Genomic DNA, 23,222 nt, shown 5'->3' on the forward strand with positions numbered 1-23,222 from the left:
GCCATTTCCTTTCCAGTCGCCTGCCTAGTTGTTTGTCGGATCTCAGTGATTCAGTGAACCAGGGGGAATTATGATTTTGATTTGTTTTGTTTTGTGGGGATGGAAGGGGGGTGAGAGTATTTAAAATGTTGATGAAGGTTTGGTTCCAGCTTATTAGTATAGTCGCAGTGCAATCTGAAGAGGGTGCATAGTATTCAGACAATGTATACAATGCTGCTCCTTTCCTCCACAGCACTCGAGACATGTCACTGCCATGGGTGGGTGGGGGGCTTCCAGCAATACAAATTTTAGATCTAGCAAAGTGTGAGATGTTACTGCCAGAGTTGAACCAACAGAGCTTCCACAGCTCCTGTCCGTATGTGACAGATGTCCTTGAATCCTAATGCAGATGACATGGGAGGTACGTCCAATGTATTATAATCCACTAGTTTTTTTAACTTTCATAGTTGCTTCTGTTGAAGGATGATAAATGAGCACATTTAACATCTATTATATACGAGGGTGAATCAAAAATTAAGGCATTTGTTAAATTATGCGATAACCGGAATGGAGCTAGTAAAAAGCAACATATGTACTTGTACATTACCTGTTGGATAGTTTGTCCACACACAATGCAGCGCTTGGCCTTTAGACATGTGCTAGCCACGAGGTGAAGGATGCTCCATTGTAAGATTGCACCATAGAAAAACAACGTACAGTAGTGCGCTTTCTTTGGGCAGAAGGTGTGAAACCTATGGAAATTAACCGTCTGATAATTGACTCAGTATGGACATAGCATGGGCAAACAGTGAAAATTACTGTGCATTGCTGTGAAATGAACTTAAATCTGCAATTTGCAACAAAAGAAAGAAGAATGCTCAAAACAGTCTTGCTGCACCATGACAATGCACATCCTCATACAGCAGCAGCAATAGAAGAGACAGTTCAACAGCTTGGGTTCGATTGTCTTCCACATCATCTTTACAGCCCGGATCTGGTGCCTAGCTATTATCACATCTTTGGTCCACTGAAGGAGACACTGCAAGGTCGCAGATTCACATCTGATGATGATATAAAGGAAGCGGTGCTCATCTGACTTTGGGAGTAGCTGAAAAACTTCTCTGCAGGAATGCAGAAGCTAGTTGAATGATACAACAAATGCGCGGACTTACATGGGGACTGTGTGGAAAAGTGATATTGTCATTTGCTCACAGTTACTTCTATTAAAGCTGTTAAAATATATTTTGCCTTTACTTTTTGATTTACCCTCGTATTTATTTAGAACCTCAGGTTATTCTGATATTAAATTAGTTGTCTGTTGGATTGCTATACAACTTAAATAAAGCTGGACAACCCGTGGCTGGCACCTTGCCTGGCTATCGGGAGTGGCCCCTAGGCGATGGGGTTGCCAATTTTGTTGAATTGGCAGTGGCTCAGCCATCACTGACCAACGCAAGGTAATTAAAACACCACTGTTTAGCAACTGCTTTGACTAATTTATGAAGATACGTCTGAGCAAAGGTGTGTCATAAGCTTAAAGTATGGAAAGTGCAACAAGCTTAACTGCTTTGTAACATGTACATTTCTTTCTCATTTTTGTGTTACACAGTAGGGTGCTAAAGATGGCTCTGTATAACTTAGTGTATTCATGCATGCAAATGATGCATGTTTTTGGGACCTCAGTTCTGATCAAAACAAGGCAGGGTCCAAGATGAGAGGGTGACTTTTAGCAAAAGAGATACTCTTTCATTTTACATTAAAAAAATAAACTACACAATATAGGTATTTACACCGCATAAATGGTGAAACTTTGCATAAAATGCGATATCATGTCTTTGTCATTATATCTTTGCTTCCAGTTGGCTGCAAAGTCTCCTAGTGCAAATCCTAGGCATATGTCACGGACTACTGGTCCAGTTATGGTCTGAATTAAAATATAGGTAACATTTTCACATAGTTTGCTGGCCCATAAAATGGAGGTAAGCTTATGTTAGGTTCCAAACTTTGCACAGAAGTTTAGTACCAGGGATTATACTAATTCACATCAATCTATAGCAGCGGTCTCAAACACGCGGCCCGCGGGTCACATGTGGCTCTCCAAGTTTTTTTTGCGGCCCGCGGTCTGGATTGGATCATTCCCTTCCTTTTGGAGCAGCAGCGGGTCTGGCCGGTTCGTTCTGTTCAAAGCCGCGGGTTGGCGGCTCCTTGCGCTATTCACTCCTGCATCGGAAGCCTCTCTGACATCACAACATCAGAGAGGCTTCAGACGCAGGCGCGGATCTCGCAAGGAGCCGCCACCTGCGGCTTTGAATGGAATGAGCCGGCCAGACACGCTGCTGCTCCAGTGGCGTACCAAGGGGGGGGCGGTCCGCACAGCTGGTCACCCTTCACTGTTCTTCCTAGAGTGCGGCTTGCGGATCATCTGCTTCCCTTCCCTTCTCACCGCTGCCATCGGGGAACAGGCCGGCACCGTGTCTTTGATCTCCCTGCTTCTCTCGCCGTCCGACCTCAATTCTGACGTCTAGAGGACATTCTGGCTAGCCAATCGCTGCCTGGCTGCCCGGAACATCCTTTCCGACGTTAGAATTGACGTCGGGCGGCGAGAGTTGGTCGGCCCCGTGGAGATCTTGGCCTGTTCCCGATGGCGGCAGCAGCAGCAGCCTATTCCCCGGCGGCGGTGGCATGGGGGAGGGCAGGAAGGAAGGAAGAAAGAAAGAAGGGGAGGGGGACATGGAGCCAGAAGGAAAAAAGAAAGAAGGGGGGGGACAAGGAGCCAGAAACAAAGCAAGAAATGGGACAAGGAATCGGAGAAAGACAGACATAGAAAAAGAAAGAAAAAGTTTGGTGGAGGGAATGAGGTCTGGAGGAGAGGAAGCATACAGGAGGCTGAAAGAAGAGAAGAAATATTGGATGCACAGTCAGAAGAATAAAGTGCAACCAGAGACTGATGAAATTACCAAACAAAGGTAGGAAAATGATTTTATTTTCAATTTAGTAATAGAAATGTGCCAGTTTTGAGAAAGAAAAGATATTAAACTTTAAATGTGAGTGCTGCAGAAAAAATAGAGTACTTGGAGGGCTGCAGAAAAAATAGTTAATGTCTTATTAAAGAAATGACAATTTTGCATAAGGTAAAACTGTTAAAGGAAAGTTTTATAAACTATAAAGAGTTTAACCTCATGCAAAATTGTCATTTCTTTAATAAGACATTAACTATTTTTTTCTGCGGCCCTCCAAGTACCTACATATCCAAAATGTGGCCCCGCAAAGGGTTTGAGTTTGAGACCACTGTCCTATAGGAAAAAACTCAGAGGGATCCCCTTTAAATGCTGTAAGGCTGCACCACACTGTCACACACACTGTCACAAACAACTCACAGCAAAGTATAGAAAAGTGGAGAAAAAAACCTCAGTAAAGCTTCATATGGTAAAAAGTTCCACTTGACAGTAAAAAGAAAGAGAAAATCACTTTCAAAGGTGTGGCTGATATCAGTGGTGGGGATTAATGGAGGCACAAGTACAGCCCCAAAGGAACCACCCTTAAAAAAAAAAAAGAAAAATAGCATGCCAAAAAATGAGTGTTTGTGTAGATAACTGCACATCTATAAAGTCTCAAGCAAATTCCAAAATGTGAGCAGAGAAACGAGACATCAAACTTAGCTGCAAAACAGTGTCCAGGCTTCTTCCAACACCTCCACGGTGTACTGCCCCACCTGAACGCTGCAGCCAGTTGCATCCGATGGTGAAATTGCCGTTTTGCTATGCTGATTCAGGAGTTGAATCTTCCTACATCACAGACGAAATCCAAAGACTATTCATATGTAGAGCACAAACATGCAGACCACAAACCACATCAGAACAGGAAAACTTCTGGTGTTAGGAGTCCACAGCACAGAAAGCAGTTAAACACACCCAAACTCTACCCAGATTGAACAGCAGACCAATCACAGAACATCTTCATCCATAGAATGCCCACCCACCTTTGAAAGTGATTTTCTTTCCTTCTTTTTTAGTCAAGTGGCATTTTTTTACCATATGAAACTTAACTGAGGTTTTTTTCTCCACTTTTCTATACTTTTCTGTGAGTTGTGTATGACAGTGTATGTGTCTGTGTGATGCGGCCTTACAGCATTTAAAGGGAAACCCCCTAATTTTTTTTTCTATAGTCTTGGTTTGATGTTGATTGTTTGTGTCCTTTCCTTAGTGAATTGTGTTAATCTCCCCCCAAAATTCAGCCCATTGACAAGCTTTGTTGGGCTGTAGCGACTGGACAAAGTGGTTGTTTTGTGTTATGCAGAGCGTGGCACTCTGAAGGTGACCTCCATTCAGCTGCCTGTAAGTCTTGAACCAATAGAGATCCAGCCAAGAAATTTTGCATGATTAGTTTGAGACCCTAGCAGTGTTTCTCAACTTGGTTCTGGAGTACCCCCTTGCCAGTCAGGTTTTCGAGATAGCCACAATGAATAAGCATAAACTTGATTTGTATACACTTCCATTATATGCAAATTTATTTGATGCATATTCATTGTGGCTATCCTGAAAACCTGACTGGCAAGGGGGGTACTCCAGAACCGAGTTGAGAAACACTGCGTGAATGTCCATACAAAATTTTATTCAGTTTGGAGGTCAAGTGTAGATGATTTTCAAAATTGGAATGACTCTTATCATTATAACTAACATTGCAAAGATTTCTGAAACTACTGTGATGTGAGTTTTCTACTTTTCATGATTTACCCTATTGCATATGTCATATTAAATGGTTTCTGATCTTTAAACAAAACATAATATGAGACAAAGGGAAAACCTGAGTGTAAACACAATACAGTTCCCTCTGGCCAAATTTACCCAAAGGGATTCCCCAGTGTAGTGGACATCTGTGATTCTGGTGACCTTAATGTCATCTTTAGTATATAATGCTACACCTCCTCTCATTTTGCCCTCCCTGTCCCGGCGAAGCAAGTTGTAACCCGGTATGACCATGTCCCACCCGTGGGAATCCGTGAGCCAGGTCTCAGATATCGCCACCACATCCAGGTCGGCATTCCTCATTTCTGTTTCTAATTCCAGGATCTTCTTTCCCAGACTGTGGGCGTTTACGTACATAGCTCTCCATGTTGTATGTTTGTTACGTCTCAGTGGGGATGTTCCCGCTTGAGCTACTTGGACACCTTTAGCATTATTCGCATGTTTTGTACTTTCCCTAGACCCAGAGTTACAACTTGCACCTATCCCGGACTCCCCAGACCCAGAACTACAGTGTGTTCTATCCCAGACTCGGAAATGTGTGTACCCTGTGGGGGTATTCCCGCTTGGGCTACTTGAACTCCTTTAGTATAATTTGCAATGTGTGTTCTCTCACTGGACCCAGAATTGCAATGTGTACTCCCTCTAGACCCAGAATTACAATGTGTACTCCCCCTAGACCCAGAATTACAATGTGACCTAGAATTCATCATCTTATACCATATGTTCAACAATTAAAATATTAGGCGTAGTTTTTGATCAACATTTGACCATGAAGAATCAGATTGCCGCTGTTACCAGTGGTGTGCCTCCAGGTTCTGTTCTTGGGCCTGTTCTTTTTAACATTTTATAAACAATATTGTCGGGTAAGATTTGCCTCTTTGCAGATGATAGCAAAATCTGCAATAGAGTAGACACGCCGGATGGTGTGAATAACATGAAAGACCTGGCGAAGCTTGAAGAAGGGTCTGAAATTTGGCAGCTAAAATTTAATACTAAGAAATGCAAGGTCATGCATTTTGGCTGCAAAAACCCAAAGGAACAGTAAAGATTAAGGAGTGAAGAGCTTACGTACACGACAGAAGAGTGGAACTTGGGTGTGATTGTGATGATCTTAAGGTGGCCAAACAGGTTGAAAAGGTGAGGGCGAAAGCTAGAAGGATGTAAGGTTGCATAGGGAGAAGTATGGCCAGTAGGAAAAAGGAGGTATTGATGCCCCTGTATAAGACTTTGGTGAGACCTCATTTAGAATATTGTGTAAAATTCTGGATGCCACACCTTCAAAAAGGTATAAAAAGGATGGAGTCGGTCCAGAGGAAGGCTACTAAAATAGTATGTGGTCTTCATCATAAGGCATATGGGGACAGACTTAAAGATATCAATCTGTATACTTTGGAGGAAAGGCGGGAGAGGGGAGATATGATAGAGACTTTTAAATACCTATGTATTGTAAATGTGCATGATTTGTTTCTTTAATTTGGAATTAAACTCTGCAATGAGAGGGCATAGGATGAAGTTAAGAGGTGATAGGCTCCGGAGTAATCTAAGGAAATACTTTTTTTACAGAAAGGGTGGTAGATGTATGGAGCAGACTCCCAGAAGAGGTGGTGGATACAGAGACTGTGTCTGAATTCAAAAGGGCCTGGGATAGGCATGTGGGACCTCTCGTAGAGAGAAAGTGATAATGGTTACTGTGAATGGGCAGACTAGATGGGCCATTTGGCCTTTATCTTCCAACATGTTTGTGTTTCTAAGACTCATATGCCTTTCTACTAGAACAGGGGTGTCAAACTCAATCACATAAGGGGCCAAAATCTGGAAAAAAAGGCTGTTGCAGGCCAAATTTTTTATTAAGATACTTGGGGGTCCTTTTATTAAGGTACATTAACCGATTTAGTGTGCGCTAAATGCACACCTTAATAAAAGGACTCCTAAGTGACTAAGGCTTAGTCTTAGTAGTAGTACAGTCAAACCTCGGTTTGCGAGTAACCCTGTTTGCGAGTGTTTTGCAAGACGAGCAAAACACTCAGCAAACTTTTGACTCGCAAACCGAGTGTTGACTCGATTTGCGAGCACCCCCCCTGATAACCGGCATCGCTTCCCCCCCGCTCGCAAAGGCCCCCCCGCCAGTACAACTTAAATTTACTCACCTTCGGTTCATAGACAAAGCGCGCCTTTGTCCCGGCGCGCTTTAGACCTGACACCTCCGGCTTCTGCCTGCCTCTCGGCGAGAGGGAGAATAGAAGTCCTTGAGCATGCGCAGATGCATGCTCAAGGCAGGCAGAAGCCGGAGGTGTCAGGTCAAAAGCGCGCTGGGACAAAGGCGCGCTTTGTCTATGAACGGAAGCCGGAAGATCTTCTAGGCACACGAGCTGTGCCTTCGTGCTGGTGCCGGTGCTGGTGCTAGACGGGGAGGTGGGTAAATTTAAGTTGTACTGGCGGGGGGGCCGGTTCGCGCGGTGGGGGGGGGGGTGCCGGTTGGAGCGAGGGGGCCTTTGCGAGCGGGGGGGTGGGGAGCGATGCCGGTTATCGGGGGTGGGAACGTATCAAAGCGAGTTTCCATTATTTCCTATGGGGAAACTCGCTTTGATAAACGAGCATTTTGGATTACGAGCATGCTCCTGGAACGGATTATGCTCGTAATCCAAGGTACCACTGTATAGGGTTACAATGTCTCCAATCCCACACCGGCTCTGTGATGTAAACAAAATTAAATGAAAAAGACTTTTCCTCTCTCCTTTAACCATTGTGTGACAAATATGCAACAATAGGAATAATAGGGGGAAATTGGAGAAGGGGCGGAACTTTCATATAGCTGTGTTGCCACAGTCAATCAAGAAAATTTGGCTATAGTTTTAATTTCTTGATATTCAAATAAAAAGGAATGCATGATAAATATTTAATGTGGTTATTAGAATATTTCGAAGTTGGGTTCTTGTACTTTGTCTTATGGCACACAAATTATAGCTCTCTTGATGTAGTCTGCTGCTTAAATACTGTAGAATGTTTTCTGTTATGTCATGTAAATTGAGTAAGAATGACTTGCCCTTTGTTTTAATACTGTGTCCATTGAAATGCAGAGGACCTGTATTTGATTTGTCAGACCATGCTGCAGCCCTCCCAGGCTAACCTGTGGGTAGGAGTCTATCTATGTCTTGTAATCCCTCGTTATGATTGCTGACTTGAGCTTGGAGGGGAATATAAATATGAGGGGCGTTCAATAATTTATCTACCTCAGTAAGAAAGAGAAGAGTTTTCAAAAAAATTGACTTTAATTCCTTTGAAAAGAATTCTTCTGTTTGAACTTCAAACTAGGATGTCACTGTTTCCTTGATGTCTTCATCACTTGAAAATTGCTGTTCATGGAGAGATTTCTTCAAAACTCAGAACAGGAAATAATCCAAGGGAGCCAGGTCATGACTAGGGTGGATGGTTCAACTGCTGAAACACATATTCTCAGATGGCAGCCTGTGATTGTTGTGACATGTGCACCAGCGCATTGTCATGAAGAAGCAGCATGCCTGCTGTGAGTTTTCCTCATCTTTTCTCCTTGATTGACTCCTGCAAAGCAATAACTGTGTTGGTGTAACTCCCTGGTTATAGTTGCCTTGTGTGGCATGAACTCCAAGGAAAAGTCCATCATCATCCCAGAACACAGTTGCCCTGACTTTGACTGCATATTTTCCTGTCTTGAACTTTTTGGGGGGATGACTTGTGCTTCCACTGCATTGACTCCATTTTGGACTCAGTATCTTCTGTGATAGACCCAAGTCTCATCTCCAGTCACCAACCAATGAAAAAAATTCACTTGGTCTTTACGGAGCTTCTCCAAGTTCTTCTGACAGCACTGGAGCTTTGTGGCCTTCTGACATGGCGCCAGCATTCTTGGAACCTATCTTGCACTAACCTTTGACATGCCTAAATTTTCATGAATTATTTTCCAAACTGTAGCTGCCGAGAGATCCATTTCTTCAGCTATTTGGGAAGCCTTAATTCATCTGTCTGATGAAATTAAATCCTCAACTTTCTTGCACATTTTTTTGTGGAAGTTGCTTCCATAGGGCATCCAATGGACTCTCTTCCCCACTTAAACTGTTTGCTCCAAAATTTTACTTTGTAGGATGATGGGGCAGACTTGCCATAAACTACAGTAATGCATTCATGGATCTCATTTGGCTTTTTCCTGTCTTTTGTGAGAAATTTATCACTGAATAGCACTCCAAATCTAGCAGTTTCTTACTTGATTTGCACAAGGACTCTCCTGACATCCTGTCTCCTTGGAAAGTTAGATTTTCACTGTGTTGCAACAGTGCATGAATAAGCTTGAGACATGTGATAATATGCACAGACTTGTTTCAACATGCTTTCTACTTTCTTTCATACTCAGGTAGATAAATTATTGAACACCCCTCATAGAGGTATAAGCACTAAATAGTTACAAGGCTCTTGGTGTCCACAGGATTAATTTCCAACAAAGCGTCCCTTTCTTCTTGCTAGACCAGTCCAGACCACTGGGTTGTGCTTTCTAACCACAGATAGAGAAAGAGAAAATTGACATTCAGTGACATCACTGTTATAAAGTTTTTAGTGCAGTCTTACATTCTCCAGTATTCTTTGCGTCCAGCAGATGGTTGCAAGTGAGATTGGTGCAACAGTTCTCTTTGGTCTGATCTGTGGAGATTGAACTAAGGTCCTATACCTGGATGGATCAGAGACTAAAACTGGGCATGTACCTGGCAGAAGTTTCTAATGGGATACTAGCTGGAGGATTTGGGGGTTGGTGTGGCGGTGGTAAGTGTGGAGGGGTCACCTATAGGAGCAAAGTACCTGTCAGAATACCATTTCCATTTAACTTAACTAATGATAAGGCTGAATTGCTTAACAAATATTTCTGTTCTGAATTCACAGCTGATGCACTGGGATCGGGACCGTAGAAGACTATGCAAATAGGGATGGCAGTGTGGTAGACCCGGATCGATTTTCAAAGAATTGTGCTCGTGCAGAGCTAGCTAAACTAAAGGTGGACAAAGTGAAGGGGCCCAATAGTGTTTATCTGAGGGTACTGAAGGAACTTAGGGAAAGTTCTGACAGCTCCACTAGCTTGCCTTTTCAATGCTTCTCTAGAGTCGGAAGTGGTACTGGAGGACTGGAGAAGGGCGGATGTAGACCCTCCTCCATAAAAGTGGAAGTAAGGAAGAAATAAGGAATTATAGGCCGGTAAGTCTGACTTCTGTGATATGTAAATAAATGGAAACGCTTTTAAAGCAGGGAATAGTGATGTTTCTGGAATCCAGTGGATTACAGGACCCAAGACAGCATGGATGCACTAGAGCAGGGGTAGGCAATTCCAGTCCTTGAGAGCCAGGTCAGGTTTTCAGGATATCCACAATGAATATTTATGAGATGGATTTGCATGCACTGTTTTCTTGAGATGCAAATCTATCGCATGCATATTTATTGTGGATATTCAGAAAACCTGACCTGGCTCCGGCTCTCAAGGACCGGAATTGCCTACCCCTGCACTAGATGAAGATCTTGTTGGATAAATCTGATCAATTTCTTTTATTAGGTGAACAGAGAATTGGATAGAGGGAGTGTGCTAGATGTGGTGTAATTAGAATTTAGCAAACCTTATAAAGTGTTCCACACAGGCATCTAATAAATAAACTGAGTGCCATCGGTATGGGTCCTAAAGTGACGCAGTGGGTCAGGAACTGTTTGAGTGGAAGGTGACAGAGTGTAGTAGTCAATGGAGATCGCTCTGAGGAAAGGGATGTTACCAGTGGTGTTTGACTCAATGTTCAGTTCTTGGGACTGTTCTTTTAAAGAATTTTGTAAGCGATATTGCTGTTGGGTAAGATTTGCATCTTTGTGAATGATACCAAAATCTGCAGTAGAGTAGATGCCCCGATGGTCTGAAATTTGGTAGCTAAGATTTTATTCTAAGAAATGCAAGGTCATGCTTTTGGGCTGCAAAAAAAATGAGGGAATAGTACATTATCCCAGGACAAGCAGGCAGCATATTCTCGACATGTGGGTGACATCATCCACGGAGCCCCGACGTGGACAGCTTTCAAGCAAACTTGATTGAAGATCTCAAAGTTTGCTAGTGCTGCACCACGCATGCGTGTGCCTTCCTGCCCCACTAGAAGGCGCGTCCCCTCCTTGTGGTCTTCAGTTCTTAGTTTTCTGCGGAGCCAGAAAGCCCTGTCTCTCTTCTCTGCGATCCTGTGCCTTTCTTGCACCGCGGCTTCTTTTCTTGTTTTCGAGTCGGAAGTTGCTGTGCTCTGCGTTTTATTGTTTTCTTTTTTTAATGCCATATAACTAAAAAAAAAAAAAAAAGTTTTGTTTTCAGTTCTCCGTGACTGGGGCATCCCGATCTTTTTGTGGCCACTCGGCCTTGCCTACGCCGCGGCCCCCCTCTCTTCGCCTTATGTCCCGGCCTCTCACCGGGTTTAAAAAGTGCACGCAGTGCGGTCGGGTTATCTCTATCATGGACCCGCACCGTTGGTGTATCCTTTGCCTCGGTATCGATTACTCCTTGGACTCCTGTCCTCGTTGGCGTTGAGCGAGGATCCTTGACCTGTTCGCCATGGAAGCTGGTGATTCTCCGACCCCAGCCTCGGCTTCGACCCCGGCCTTGGTCCCGGGCAAATCTCCCTCGGCCTCGAAATCCTCGGGGGCCCTGGCTAAGTTTCCTCTTCCTCTTTCAGGTTCAGCTCAGCTACCGAAGGAGTCTCTGGCCACCCAGGCAGCAAGCGTAGTCCCGCCGGCCTCGAAGAGTCCTACTCCCAAGCATGCCTCCACTTTAAGGGAATACTCTATATCGAGGTCGCCCTCGTTGGAGTGCAGTGGAGCACCGGTTCGTCCGAACCCTATGGTCTCTGTGCCGATGTTCGAGGATATGCTTAAGGCTATTTTAACCTCGCAGATCTCCTTGGCTTTGGCCCAACTTGCCCCGGCTTCGACCTCGCTTGTTGCGGACCAGCCTGAGCGTTGCGCTGGGGACTCTCGTGGCAAGTTGTGTCGGTCTCGACGCTTGTCCTCGAGTGATTCCTCGCCGGTTCCTCCGAGGTGGACTTCTCCCACCGCATGGCCTCGGGCGAAGCACCGGTCGAGATGTGCCTCGTCCTCGACGCAGAGAGCTGTGAAGCGGCCTAGGGATTCTCCCCTGAGGCGGGGTCGGTCCCCGGGTCCCCGCACTACGGGGTCCATTAAGCCGTCGGACCTCGTCCTGTCTGACCCCTCTCTTCTCCCGCTCTGGTCTCCGGACCGCGGAGCGCCGAGGTCGAGGCCTCCAGCCTCCCTCCAGGGTCTCCGGGGCTCATCAGAGCGGGCTGCCTGGTTTTCCGTTCCTTGGACCCCGGGGTCTTCACCTTCCCGGGTTCCTCGACGCAAGCAGTCATTGACTCCTCCTCGTTCCTTCAGTGGGGCCTCCTCGCCATCCATGCTTGTGGACACTGATACCCTGGCGCAGTATTCGAGGGAGGCATGTCCCTCATTTTCTGCTGCCCCGAAGTCTCGCTCAGCTTCCCCCGGGGGGGGGGGGGGGGCCTTCTGCAGGTAAGCTGTCCTCCTTCGCCAGGTTTGTGTTGGACATGGGCAAGGCGCTGCAATTGGACCTCCAGTCTGATTCCAGGTACACCCGGGAATATTTGGAGGAGATGGAGCTTCCTTAATCCTCCTAAGGAATCCCTTCGTCTTCCTTTGAATCCGGTCTTGCAGCAGACCTTCTTCCGGAATCTGGAGACTCCATATGCTATCTCGTCCAAAATGGAGTCTAGGTACTGGACAGTCCCCTGTAAGGGCTTTGAGAAGGCTCAACTTTCCCACCAATCCCTGGTGGTGGAGTCTTCCCTGAAGAAGTCTAATCCTTCACAAGTCTATGCGGCTATACCCCCGGGCCGGGAGGGCTGGACTATGGACAAGTTTGGCAGGCGCCTGTATCAAAACTCGATGATGGCCAATAGGGTGCTGAGCTACAACTTCACGTTTACCTCCTACCTCAAACAATGCATTAAATCTATGCCCTCCTTTCTGGAAGACTTGCCGGTCCGTTGCCAGGCGGAATTTTGCCGGCTCCTGGATACCTTGTCGCAGATTCGACTTTATATGTTTCAGGCGTCATATGATGCCTTTGAACTCTCCTCCAGGGTCTCCGCTTTTGCTATAGCCATGCGCCAATTGGCTTGGCTCTGCATCATGGACATGGACCTAAATCTGCAGGACCTGCTGGCGAATCTCCCTTGCTTGGGCAATGAACTCTCTGATGACTATCGAGGCAGCCACCAAACGCCTCTCTGAGCATGAGCGCTCCTTCGCCTCGTCGGTACGGCCTAAGGCGAAGCCCACCCCTCCGAAGTCGTATAAGTTGCCTCCCCGGCGCTACCCCCAGAAGTTGACGCCGGCATTTTCCAGGCCGCCTCCTCGGCGCCAGCAACAGCAGCGGGCCCCTCAGAAGCCTCAGGCGACGGCTAAGCCTGCGCCGTCCTTTTGACTTTCTGGGTTGGGGCGGGCTGGCCCCCTCCGTCCTCGAGCCTTCTCCTCTGCCTATAGGGGGCTGCCTCAGTGCCTTTTCTCCCTGTTGGGCTCTGATCACAGCAGACAATTGGGTCCTCTCCGTCATCCGGGAGGGGTATTCTCTGCATTTCCGGGTGCCGCCTCCGGCCCGGCCCCCGGGAGGGTGTCCTTCGAACAAAGCACAACTCCCCCTTCTTCTCCAGGAGGCCCATGCTCTCCTTCGTCTCCGGGCGGTGGAGGAGGTCCCGGTGTGTCAACGGGGCTTGGGGTTCTACTCCCGGTACTTTCTGGTACCCAAAAAGACCGGGGACCTGCGCCCTATCCTGGATCTTCGAGAACTGAACAAGTTCCTGGCCAAGGAAAAGTTCTGTATGCTCTCTCTTCCCATGTTATACCTCCTGCTGCACGAGGGGGACTGGCTTTGCTCCTTGGACCTCAAAGATGCCTACATTCACATTCCGATCCACCCAGCCTCTCGCAGGTTCCTTCTGTTTCAGGTGGGAGACCTTCACCTACAGTATCGGGTCCTCCCGTTTGGGCTCGCTTCATCCCCCCAGGTGCTCACCAAATGCCTCGTAGTGGTAGCGGGGGCCCTGCGGTCGCAGGGTCTTCAGGTGTTTCCGTACCTCGACAACTGACTATTTTCTTCCTTCAGAATCTGGACTTCGAGGCCAACTTTCCAAAGTCCCAGTTGAGCCCTTCTCAGTCTCTGCAGTTCATTGGGGCGGTGCTGGACACAGTTCGCCTCCACTCGTTCCTGCCTCAGTCTCGGCAAACTGCCCTTATCCACCTGTGCCGGAAGGTCGCCCTTCAGTCCACGACCTCCGCCAAACAGATGATGATCCTGTTGGGCCACATGGCCTCTGCGGTTCATGTGACTCCATTCGCCAGGCTCCACCTCTGCATACCGAGGTGGACCCTGGCGTCCCAGTGGAGACAGGACCGGGATCCTAAGAACATAAGAACGCATTACGGCGCATTACGGTGACTCCCTCCTTAAGGCATTCACTCTGCTGGTGGATGCGCTCTTCCAATCTTTCGAGAGGTTTGCTCTTTCTTGCGCCCCGCCGCAAAAGGTCCTCACAACGGACTCCTCCGCGTATGCATGGGGGGCTCACCTCGACGGCCTCTGGACCCAGGGTCTTTGGTCGAGTGTCGATCGTCGGTGCCACATCAACTTGTTGAAGCTTTGGGCCATTTTCAATGCCCTGGTCGCCTTTCGTCATCTGCTTCAGGATCAGGTCGTCCTGGTGCGCATGGACAACCAGGTGGCAATGTATTATGTGAACAAGCAGGAGGGTACGGGTTCCCTGTCTCTGTGTCGGGAGGCTCTTCGGCTCTGAGAGTGGGCGATCAGCCACAACATCTTCCTTTGAGCGGTCTACATCCAGGGAGAACACAACTGCCTTGCGGACAGGTTGAGTCGTCTTGTCCAGCCTCACGAGTGGTCGCTCCATGCCTCGATTCTGCGCCAGGTGTTTGCTCGATGGGGGACGCCGCATATAGATCTGTTTGCCTCCCCCCTCAACAGCAAGCTGCCTCATTTCTGTTCCAGGATTTACTCCCTGGATTGTCTCGAGGCGGATGCTTTCCTGCTGGATTGGACGAGCCGGTTCCTCTACGTGTTCCCTCCTTTCTCTTTGATCTTGAGGACTCTCGTGCAGCTCAAGTCAGCTCTCGCCACCATGATCTTGATAGCTCCTCGCTGGCCCCGGCAGCCGTGGTTCTCCCTTCTCCTTCAACTCAGTGTCAGGGAGCCTCTGCTGCTGCCTGTGTTTCCTTCTCTGCTGTCTCAGAGTCGGGGTTCGCTGTTGCACCCCAATCTGCAGTCTCTACACTTAACAGCTTGGTTCCTCTCCAAGTGCCTCCCTCCTTCGGCTTCTCTCAGTCGGTGAGAGATGTTCTCGAGGCTTCTCGGAAGAGCTCCACTCGACAATGCTATTCCCAGAAATGGACCAGATTTGCTGTGTGGTGTGCTGAGCACTGCATGGAGCCGCTATCTGCCTCCTTGCCTTCCGTGCTGGATTATTTATTCCACTTGACATTTATTCGAGTCCACCTCAGTGCGATTGCTGCCTTTCATCAGCTGCTTGATGGGAAACTGCTCTCTGTCCATCCGGTGGTTTCCCTATTTATGAAAGGCCTCTTCAATATTCATCCTCCACTCAAGCCCCCTCCGGTGGTTTGGGATCTTAATGTGGTTCTGGCTCAATTGATGAAACCTCTGTTTGAACCCATTGATAAGGCTCATCTGAGGTACCTCACTTGGAAGATGGTGTTCCTGGTTGCTCTCGCGTCTGCTCGCAGAATCAGTGAGCTGCAAGCGCTGGTTGCAGACCCGCCTTTTACTGTATATCATCATGACAAGGTGGTCCTTCGTATTCATCCCAAGTTTTTGCCCAAGGTGGTTTCGGACTTCCACCTCAACCAGTCCATTGTTCTTCCGGTGTTTCTTCCAAAGCCCCACTCTCATTCGGGTGAGGTGGCGTTTCACACCCTTGACTGTAAGAGGGCGTTGGCTTTTTACCTCCAACGCACCCAGTCTCATCGGTTGACTCCTCAACTCTTCCTATTTTTTGATCGCAATCGGTTGGGCCGCCCTGTTTCCAAGCGTACGTTGTCCAACTGGTTTGCTGCTTGTATTTCCTTCTGCTACACTCAGGCCGGTCTGCTGCCGGGTCGGGTCACGGGGCATAAAGTCAGAGCGATGGCGGCATCTGTCGCTTTCCTCAGGTCCACGCCTATTGAGATCTGCAAAGCCGCCACGTGGTCCTCGGTTCATACATTTACCTCTCACTACTGTCTGGATACCTTTTCTAGGAACGACAGCCGGTTCGGCCAGTCGGTTTTGTGGAACCTGTTCTCCTAAATTGCCAACTCCGACCGTCCCATCTGGGTTAGCTTGGAGGTCACCCACATGTTGAGAATATGCTGCCTGCTTGTCCTGGGATAAAGCACAGTTACTTACCGTAACAGGTGTTATCCAGGGACAGCAGGCAGATATTCTCGCAACCCTCCCACCTCCCCGGGTTGGCTTCTTTGCTAGCTATCTGAACTGAAGACCACGAGGAGGGGACACACCCTCTAATGGAGCAAGAAGGCACACGCATGCGTGGTGCAGCACTAGCAAACTTTGAGATCTTCAATCAAGTTTGCATGAAAGCTGTCCCCGTCGGGGCTCCATGGATGATGTCACCCACATGTCGAGAATATCTGCCTGCTGTCCCTGGATAACACCTGTTACGGTAAGTAACTGTGCTGTTTGGGGTGTGTGTGTGTGTGTGAGAAGAAATTTTGTGCACGATAGATGAGTGAGAGTTAGGTGTGATAGTATGTGATAATCTTAAGGTGTGCAACTAAATATGTTCGGGAATACAATCGTATATAATCAATAAATATTTGTTGATAATCTTAAGGTGGTCATACAGGTTGCAAAGGCAACGGCGAAAGCTAAAATGATGCTAGGATGCATAGGGAGAGGTATGACTAGTAGGAAAAAGGAGGTATTGATGCCCCTGTATAAGACTCTGAGATCTCATTTAGAATATTGTGTACAATTCTGGAGACTGCATCTTCAAAAAGATATGAACAGGATGGACTCTATTCAGAGGAAGGCTACTAAAATTGTCAGTGATCTTCGTCAAAAGGCTTATGTGGACAGACTTAAAGATCTCAATATATATACTTTGGAGGAAAAGTGGGAGAGGGGAGATGTGGCAGAGATGTTTAAATACCTATGTGGCATAAATGTGCACGAGGCAAGTCTTTCATTTGAAAGGAATCTCTGGAATGAGAGGGCATAGGATGAAGTTAAGAGGTGATAGGCTCGGGAGTAATTTAAGAAAACACTTTTTCCCCCCAGATAGGGTGGTAGTTGCGTGGAATAGTTTCCTGATAGAGGTGGTGGAGACAAAGACTGTGTCTGAAATCAAGAAAATGTGGGACAGGCATGTGGGATCTCGGGGAGGGGAGGAGATAGTGGATGCTGCAGATAGGCCATTTCTTATATAATCCTACTCTATTCTTGAACCTTGAGGTAGTCAGTCCCTTCTCGTGAAAATTCTTGTAACATAACATAAAATTTTATTTGTATACCGCAATACACCGTGAAGTTCAATGTAGTTAACAGGAATTACGTAGAAGACCATACATGAGAGGTCAGGATACAATTACAAATAACATAGGATCATAACAAGGTCAGAGTCAAATATAATTATGGTAATAAGAGAAGAAATCAAGTAGGTGGAACAGCTTTCGAATACTGGTACAGATAGATATGAAGACCTAAAAGAAGGTGGTGAGAGAGGTAAGGAGAGGGGCAGGTAGTAAAAGTTGAACGAATCTGTGCATATATCTTTTTCCATTGTCTTGAGGAGCATGTAAAACACGCAAAAAGGGCACAGGGTTTAATGCTCTAATAGGAATTTGTTGAACAAATATGTTCCAATCCTCACCTGAAATGCATGTATGACAAAGAAAACCCTATAATAGGGAGTAGTTCCTGACTGAGATGAGCTGTTTGATAGGATAGTAGTTTTGTCACGTAAGCTTTTTTTTAGGTTTTCCTTGTAGAGAGGGGTAGGTGAAAATGGAGTTTGAGTGCAAAAAGTGGGTCAGAGTTTAAACTCAAATACTTATGTCATGTAGTTTGGTAGGAGGCCATAAAGAGCCTTGTACATGAAGCAACCCAATTTGAATAGTGAGCAGACCTCAATCTGGAGCCAGTGCAATTGCTTGTAGTAAGGTGTGACATGGTCAGTTTTCCTTAGTCTGAACTAAGTTTTTCCTTAGTCTGGACAATTCAGCACACAGCTGTGTGCTGAATTGTCCAGAGTCTGTTGAAGTGCTTCTTGGGGCATGAGATGTAAATGAAGTTGCAGTAGTCTAGCATGCTGAGGATTAGAGCTTGGCATAGGATTTGCATATTTTTGCTCCTCATTTCTTGGTTTGTCCTTCAACTCCTTGGTTGTCTTCCTACAAGTGAGACAGTAGGAGTTTATCTTTTCTGCTCATGTTTGTTTTCTTTAAAATTCAGTCTTTTTCCGAGATTTGTTTGTGGAGCTTATTTTTTGTGCTGCAGAGGATCCCCTTGTGGGGCAGCTCTGGCTGCATGAGAGTGCAGACTGTGAGGCAAAGAGTCTGTTTCCAGAGGACAGGCTACTTTGCAGTACACCTACCTGGACAGCCTGCATTTACAGTTTAGGAGCTCAGGGACTGTTCCCTTGGGAGCATAGATCACCCTAGGTCTCTCAGTAGGGATGAGGAGCTCTTGTACCCCCCCCCCCCCCCGACCTAAAAATAAAAAAAACTAAGGTGATCTTTTACTAACGATTAAGACATGTTATCCGCTGCAGGGCTCATAGGAATATAATGTGGCAGAAATGTGCTAATCATTAGTAAAATAACCCCTAAATGATGAAATTGCCCTTATCTTGTTTTCTGTTGAATATGTGGTTCTTGGTTTCCATTATGTAGCCACATCTGCTAGACTGCACCGATCCTTGTAGTGGTGGTGATGTCACTGAACTTCAATGTTCTCTGTCTCTCTGTTGTTTGGAGAGCACAAGCCACTGATCTAGACTGGTCTGGCAAGAGTTGATGATGGTTAATAGGTATGAATAAATTTCACCTTGATACACAAAACAGCAGAAAAAAACTGAGCCAAAAAAGTAAGTCAGTATACTCTAAAGACTGAAAATGTGAAAAAAATCCACTATACTTTGAATTCTCTTTAAAATATTGTTTTATAGTAAAGCTTGCCGTGTGTCTATATGTCAAATTTAATGCTATAATATCTATCCACAAGCCCTTATTGATGTGTTTTTGTTTCTCCTCTCTACCTCCTTTCAGGGCCAAATATCACAAGTTGAAATATGGGACAGAGTTGAATCAGGGAGATATGAAACCCCCAAACTATGATTCTGGTAAGATTCTTTGACAGGAACAAAAACTATATATTGTGCTTTATACAGTACTTAGCAGTTTGTGTGGTTTCAAATTATGATGCTTTCATAGTAGATGATGGCAGATAGATCAGTTGAACCATTGTTGCTCTGATTTTGTTTTGTACTTCTAAGGGCCTATTCTGGTTGTAGAGGCTTGTAGGATATTGTTCATTATCCAAGCCAGTTTTTAATGTATTTAAATGCTCATCTACCCAGTATGTATATTCCCATACTTAATCAATACCCATTCCCTACCCCCCCTAATCTCTTACTACTAATCTTGGTCATCTAACCACATCAACACAGGCGTTTGCTAGGTCCTGTTGGAGCTAGTGCCTAAAATCTTGTCACTTTTTGTTCCTGTGATTTATCAGACTACTAAATAGTCTGGATTCATGGACATTGTTACCTGGTTTCCACCTGGATAACATCAAGGCATGCATTATCGTTGCTTGAGCCTCCTTTTATCAATGTTTGTTTTTTTTTTCCCCTTTTTAACCTCTTTCTTTTCATCTTGAGGGAATATTTGATTGACCTGCTGAGCAAGAGCTTGGCTCATGACTGTTTGATCTGACACCAAAGAAAGACCTGTAGAGCCTGTGGGTTTGCCTAATGACCAGTGAATGGAGAGAAAAAAAATACTGCATACTTTACTCAATAAGGGCATCATGCAACATTAGATGTTCAATATTTCCTTGTCATTAGTAGCAGATGAATCCAGAGATGAGTGGGTTGTGCTCATCTACCAGTAGGTGGCGACAGAGAACACCAAGGCTGAGCTCTGTCTTATATAGGATGGTAGGCTTACTGGTCAGATAGTTTTTTTTCTATCTTGAGCAGGTAGATGGATGGTTTTTCTCCTGCTGCTGATTTCATCCAATGCTTGGTGTGGCATGAGAGCAGTGGCTTGATCCAGCTCCAGATTCAGCTAAACTCCTGTTTTGGCTCTGCCAACTCAGTAAGTAAGGGAATTAGACTTCCTGGGTGTCTATTTCAGGATATAGCTGGTGGTGCCATTTCCCTAACCATCCTCTGTAGCCCCATCTGGTTTGTACTGCACTCTTAACTCCTTCCTCACATTAAAAAAGTGGAAGAATATTGGTTCTAAACCCAGAGGGAGTGCAGTGGTCTGGAGTCATTGACTGGGGGGGAGAAAAAAAAGCAGTCAACTTAAGTGTGTGTCTAATCACAGTGAGTATGTTTCTTGCTGGCTCACTTCCTGCGCTGCCTTCCACACTGTCTCCTGTATTTTGAACCAGGGGAGGGAGGGAGTGGGGGAATGCAGTACATTGGCCTCTCTGCTCTGGGGGCCCACAGTAACTTTCGACTTTCTCTTGTTTTCGTCTTGCTGCTTGGCCTGCCCACGATACGGCCTTAAAAAAAAAAAGGCAGAAGGACTTGGTATGCAGCGGCTCTTTGCTGACTCTTGGGGTGGGTAGCGGTCCCCTCACAGTGAATCCCACCACTGTTGATTAAGTTACAGCAGTGGCTGGGTTTTTGGCGAAAAGAAACACCAGCATCTGTCTTGGAACAGGGCTTTCTTTCAGTGGGAGCTGTGATTGTGTTGGTTTGGAGGGGGTGGATCTTAGCAAGACTGATTTATTTTGGAGCCTTGCTTCACACCTTCGCTGTCCCTACCTGATTCCTTACGAGGGGCAGGGTGGATGATTTTCGGTGCTTCTGGCCTCCCTGTTAGCGCATCCAGTCTTGTGTCATTGTGGTCTTGAATTTTCCCTCCAAAATTCTAGATGGATATTTAGTTTCTTAAAAACAAACCCCCAAATAAACCACACATGAGATAGCAAAAAAAACCCAATTTGTGCTCTAGTGTCGCTAACACGTTGGACATGCTAGAGAGACATGAGAACTTAGTTTGCAGGCAGTATACATTTGGTTTCCAGCAGCATAGGGAGACTTTGCAATATTATGGAGCTGATATGATGCGGCATCCTTCCACTCAGGAAGGGAGTTGGACAGCTCAGAAGAACCAGGGTGCTCGTTAGGGCCTGCCAGCAGGTATTGCATGGTTGGCACATCTTTCTACCATTCTTTGAGTTGCCTCTATCATCCCTGTATACATAGGTCTTCTGGTTTGGCCTAGGCAAGTGGTTCCCAACCCTGTCCTGGAGGACCAGCAGCCAGTTGGGTTTTCGGGATAACCCTAATGATTATCATGAGAGAGATTTGCATATAATGGAGATGACAGGCATGCAAATCTTCTCCATGCATATTCATTAGGACTATCCTGAAAACCTGAGTGGCTGGTGGACAAGGTTGGGAACCACTGGTCTAGGCAATAGTCACAATACATGCAAGCCTCCTTTTGGGTCTTGCATTCCTTCCAACCTGCTTCTTGCGGAGAGCTCCAGGAGAGCTCCAGTTTCCCAACTCTTCCATTTTGACAGGTTATAATTCAGGCCTTGCTGGTGGAGTGACTCTTCTCTGGTGCCTTTTTCTTGGGTGCCCTTCTCAGTTTCTGTGCCTCCTGAAGGGGTGATCGGTGCCCTCTCCTGGCATTTCTGTCCACTGATGTTGTCAGCATTTTCCTGAGCTCTCTTGCTGGCTATGTGATTCTTTATTCTTCCCCCTCCAGACTGGTGTTCGCCCAGAGGTCAGTACTCCCTAGATCAGTGATCTCTATTCTTCTTATCTTCTCCAGACTGGTGTTCTCCCAGAGGTTAGTACTCCCTAGATCAGTGATCTCTATTCTTCTTATCTTCTCCAGACTGGTGTTCTCCCAGAGGTTAGTACTCCCTAGATCAGTGATCTCTATTCTTCTTATCTTCTCCTGACTGGGTCCAGTAGTCTGGCCCGTGGGCTTCAAATGGGATTCCTATCTCTGGGGTTTTATTGTCTCCCTAGCCTTTATGACTGATCATAGCCTGGTCTCTGCTAGGGGGAGCGAAATCTGTGGGCAGTATTTCTGACAAAGTGAGTCCGGGTCCCAGATAATCAGGATATCCTTCGGCCATCATTCCTTTGCTTCCAGTAGCCACAACCTTCTAGTGCATTTTGCTGCTTTGGAGGAGGCAAAAATTAATTTTAGGGGAGGCATTTTGATGTCTCCTGGACTCCTTCATGTGGCGCTACACAGGACCATTTCAACTTTTGGATGCAGTTGTGGCTCCTTTCTTGGCACAGAGCCAGTTTGTTTATTTGCTACTTACGGACAGAATTTTAAGTTGATATGTTCTTTTAAAGTATATAGTTTCTCTTTATCCTATTCTTGGTATTGGCTCTATCTCCTGTTTTACAAAGCAATTCTTTCATTCTCTCGGGTCAGAGAAGCACGCATCCTGGAGATGAATGTGTGGTTACGTGGATAGTGTCACCAAGAGTTTTTGGTCTTCCTGGCCCATGAGATGATTTTTCAAGGGTTGCTCAGCAGGGATGGTATACATCTATCAAAGAAGGGAAGAAGTGTCTTTGGCAGCAGGTTGGCTAATCTACCGAATAGGGCTTTAAACTAGAAATGATGGGAGAGGGTGGTATAAGCCCTCGGGTAAGTAAATCACTGAATACCTCTACACAGACAGGAAAAGAGGGCAATGTCTGGAAAGCGGTATATACTAATGCTCGAAGTATGGGAAACAAGATTCTGGATCTAGAACAGGGGTAGGCAACTCCGGTCCTCGAGGGCCAGAATCCAGTCGGTTTTCAGAATTTCCCCAATGAATATGCATTGAAAACAGTGCATGCAAATAGATCTCATGCATATTCATTGAGAAAATCCTGAAAAACCGATTGGATTCTGGCCCTTGAGGACCGGAGTTGCCCATGTCTGATCTAGAAGCTGTGGTGGAAGAAGATGAGTTGGATATAGTGGCGATCACAGAGATGTGGTTCATGGAGGACAATGACTGGGATGTAGTTATACTGGGCTATAATCTCTTCAGGAAAGACAGGGTAGGAAGAAAAGGAGGGGGAGTAGGCGTTATATGTTAAAGATAATATTAAATTCAAAGGTCAAATTACAGCCACACATTTGCAGGCTCTGCGGGGCAAGGAAGAGGCACTGGAAATATATAGGTAATGT

The 23,222-nt window shown here is 46.1% G+C and overlaps 1 protein-coding gene across 8 annotated transcripts in view; it reads left to right on the forward strand.

Annotated features, from left to right (window-relative positions):
• Positions 1–23,222, forward strand: part of STRN (striatin) — a 384,728-nt gene that overhangs the window by 30,166 nt on the left and 331,340 nt on the right. For all 8 annotated transcript variants that reach the window (XM_033939118.1, XM_033939120.1, XM_033939119.1 and 5 more), the window contains exon 3: positions 19,092–19,165. In XM_033939118.1, the coding sequence (XP_033795009.1) occupies positions 19,092–19,165 (74 nt within the window). The remainder of the gene's footprint in view (positions 1–19,091; positions 19,166–23,222) is intronic.

The sequence above is a fragment of the Geotrypetes seraphini genome, chromosome 3 (genome assembly GCF_902459505.1).
Source record: "Geotrypetes seraphini chromosome 3, aGeoSer1.1, whole genome shotgun sequence".
NCBI lineage: Eukaryota > Metazoa > Chordata > Amphibia > Gymnophiona > Dermophiidae > Geotrypetes > Geotrypetes seraphini.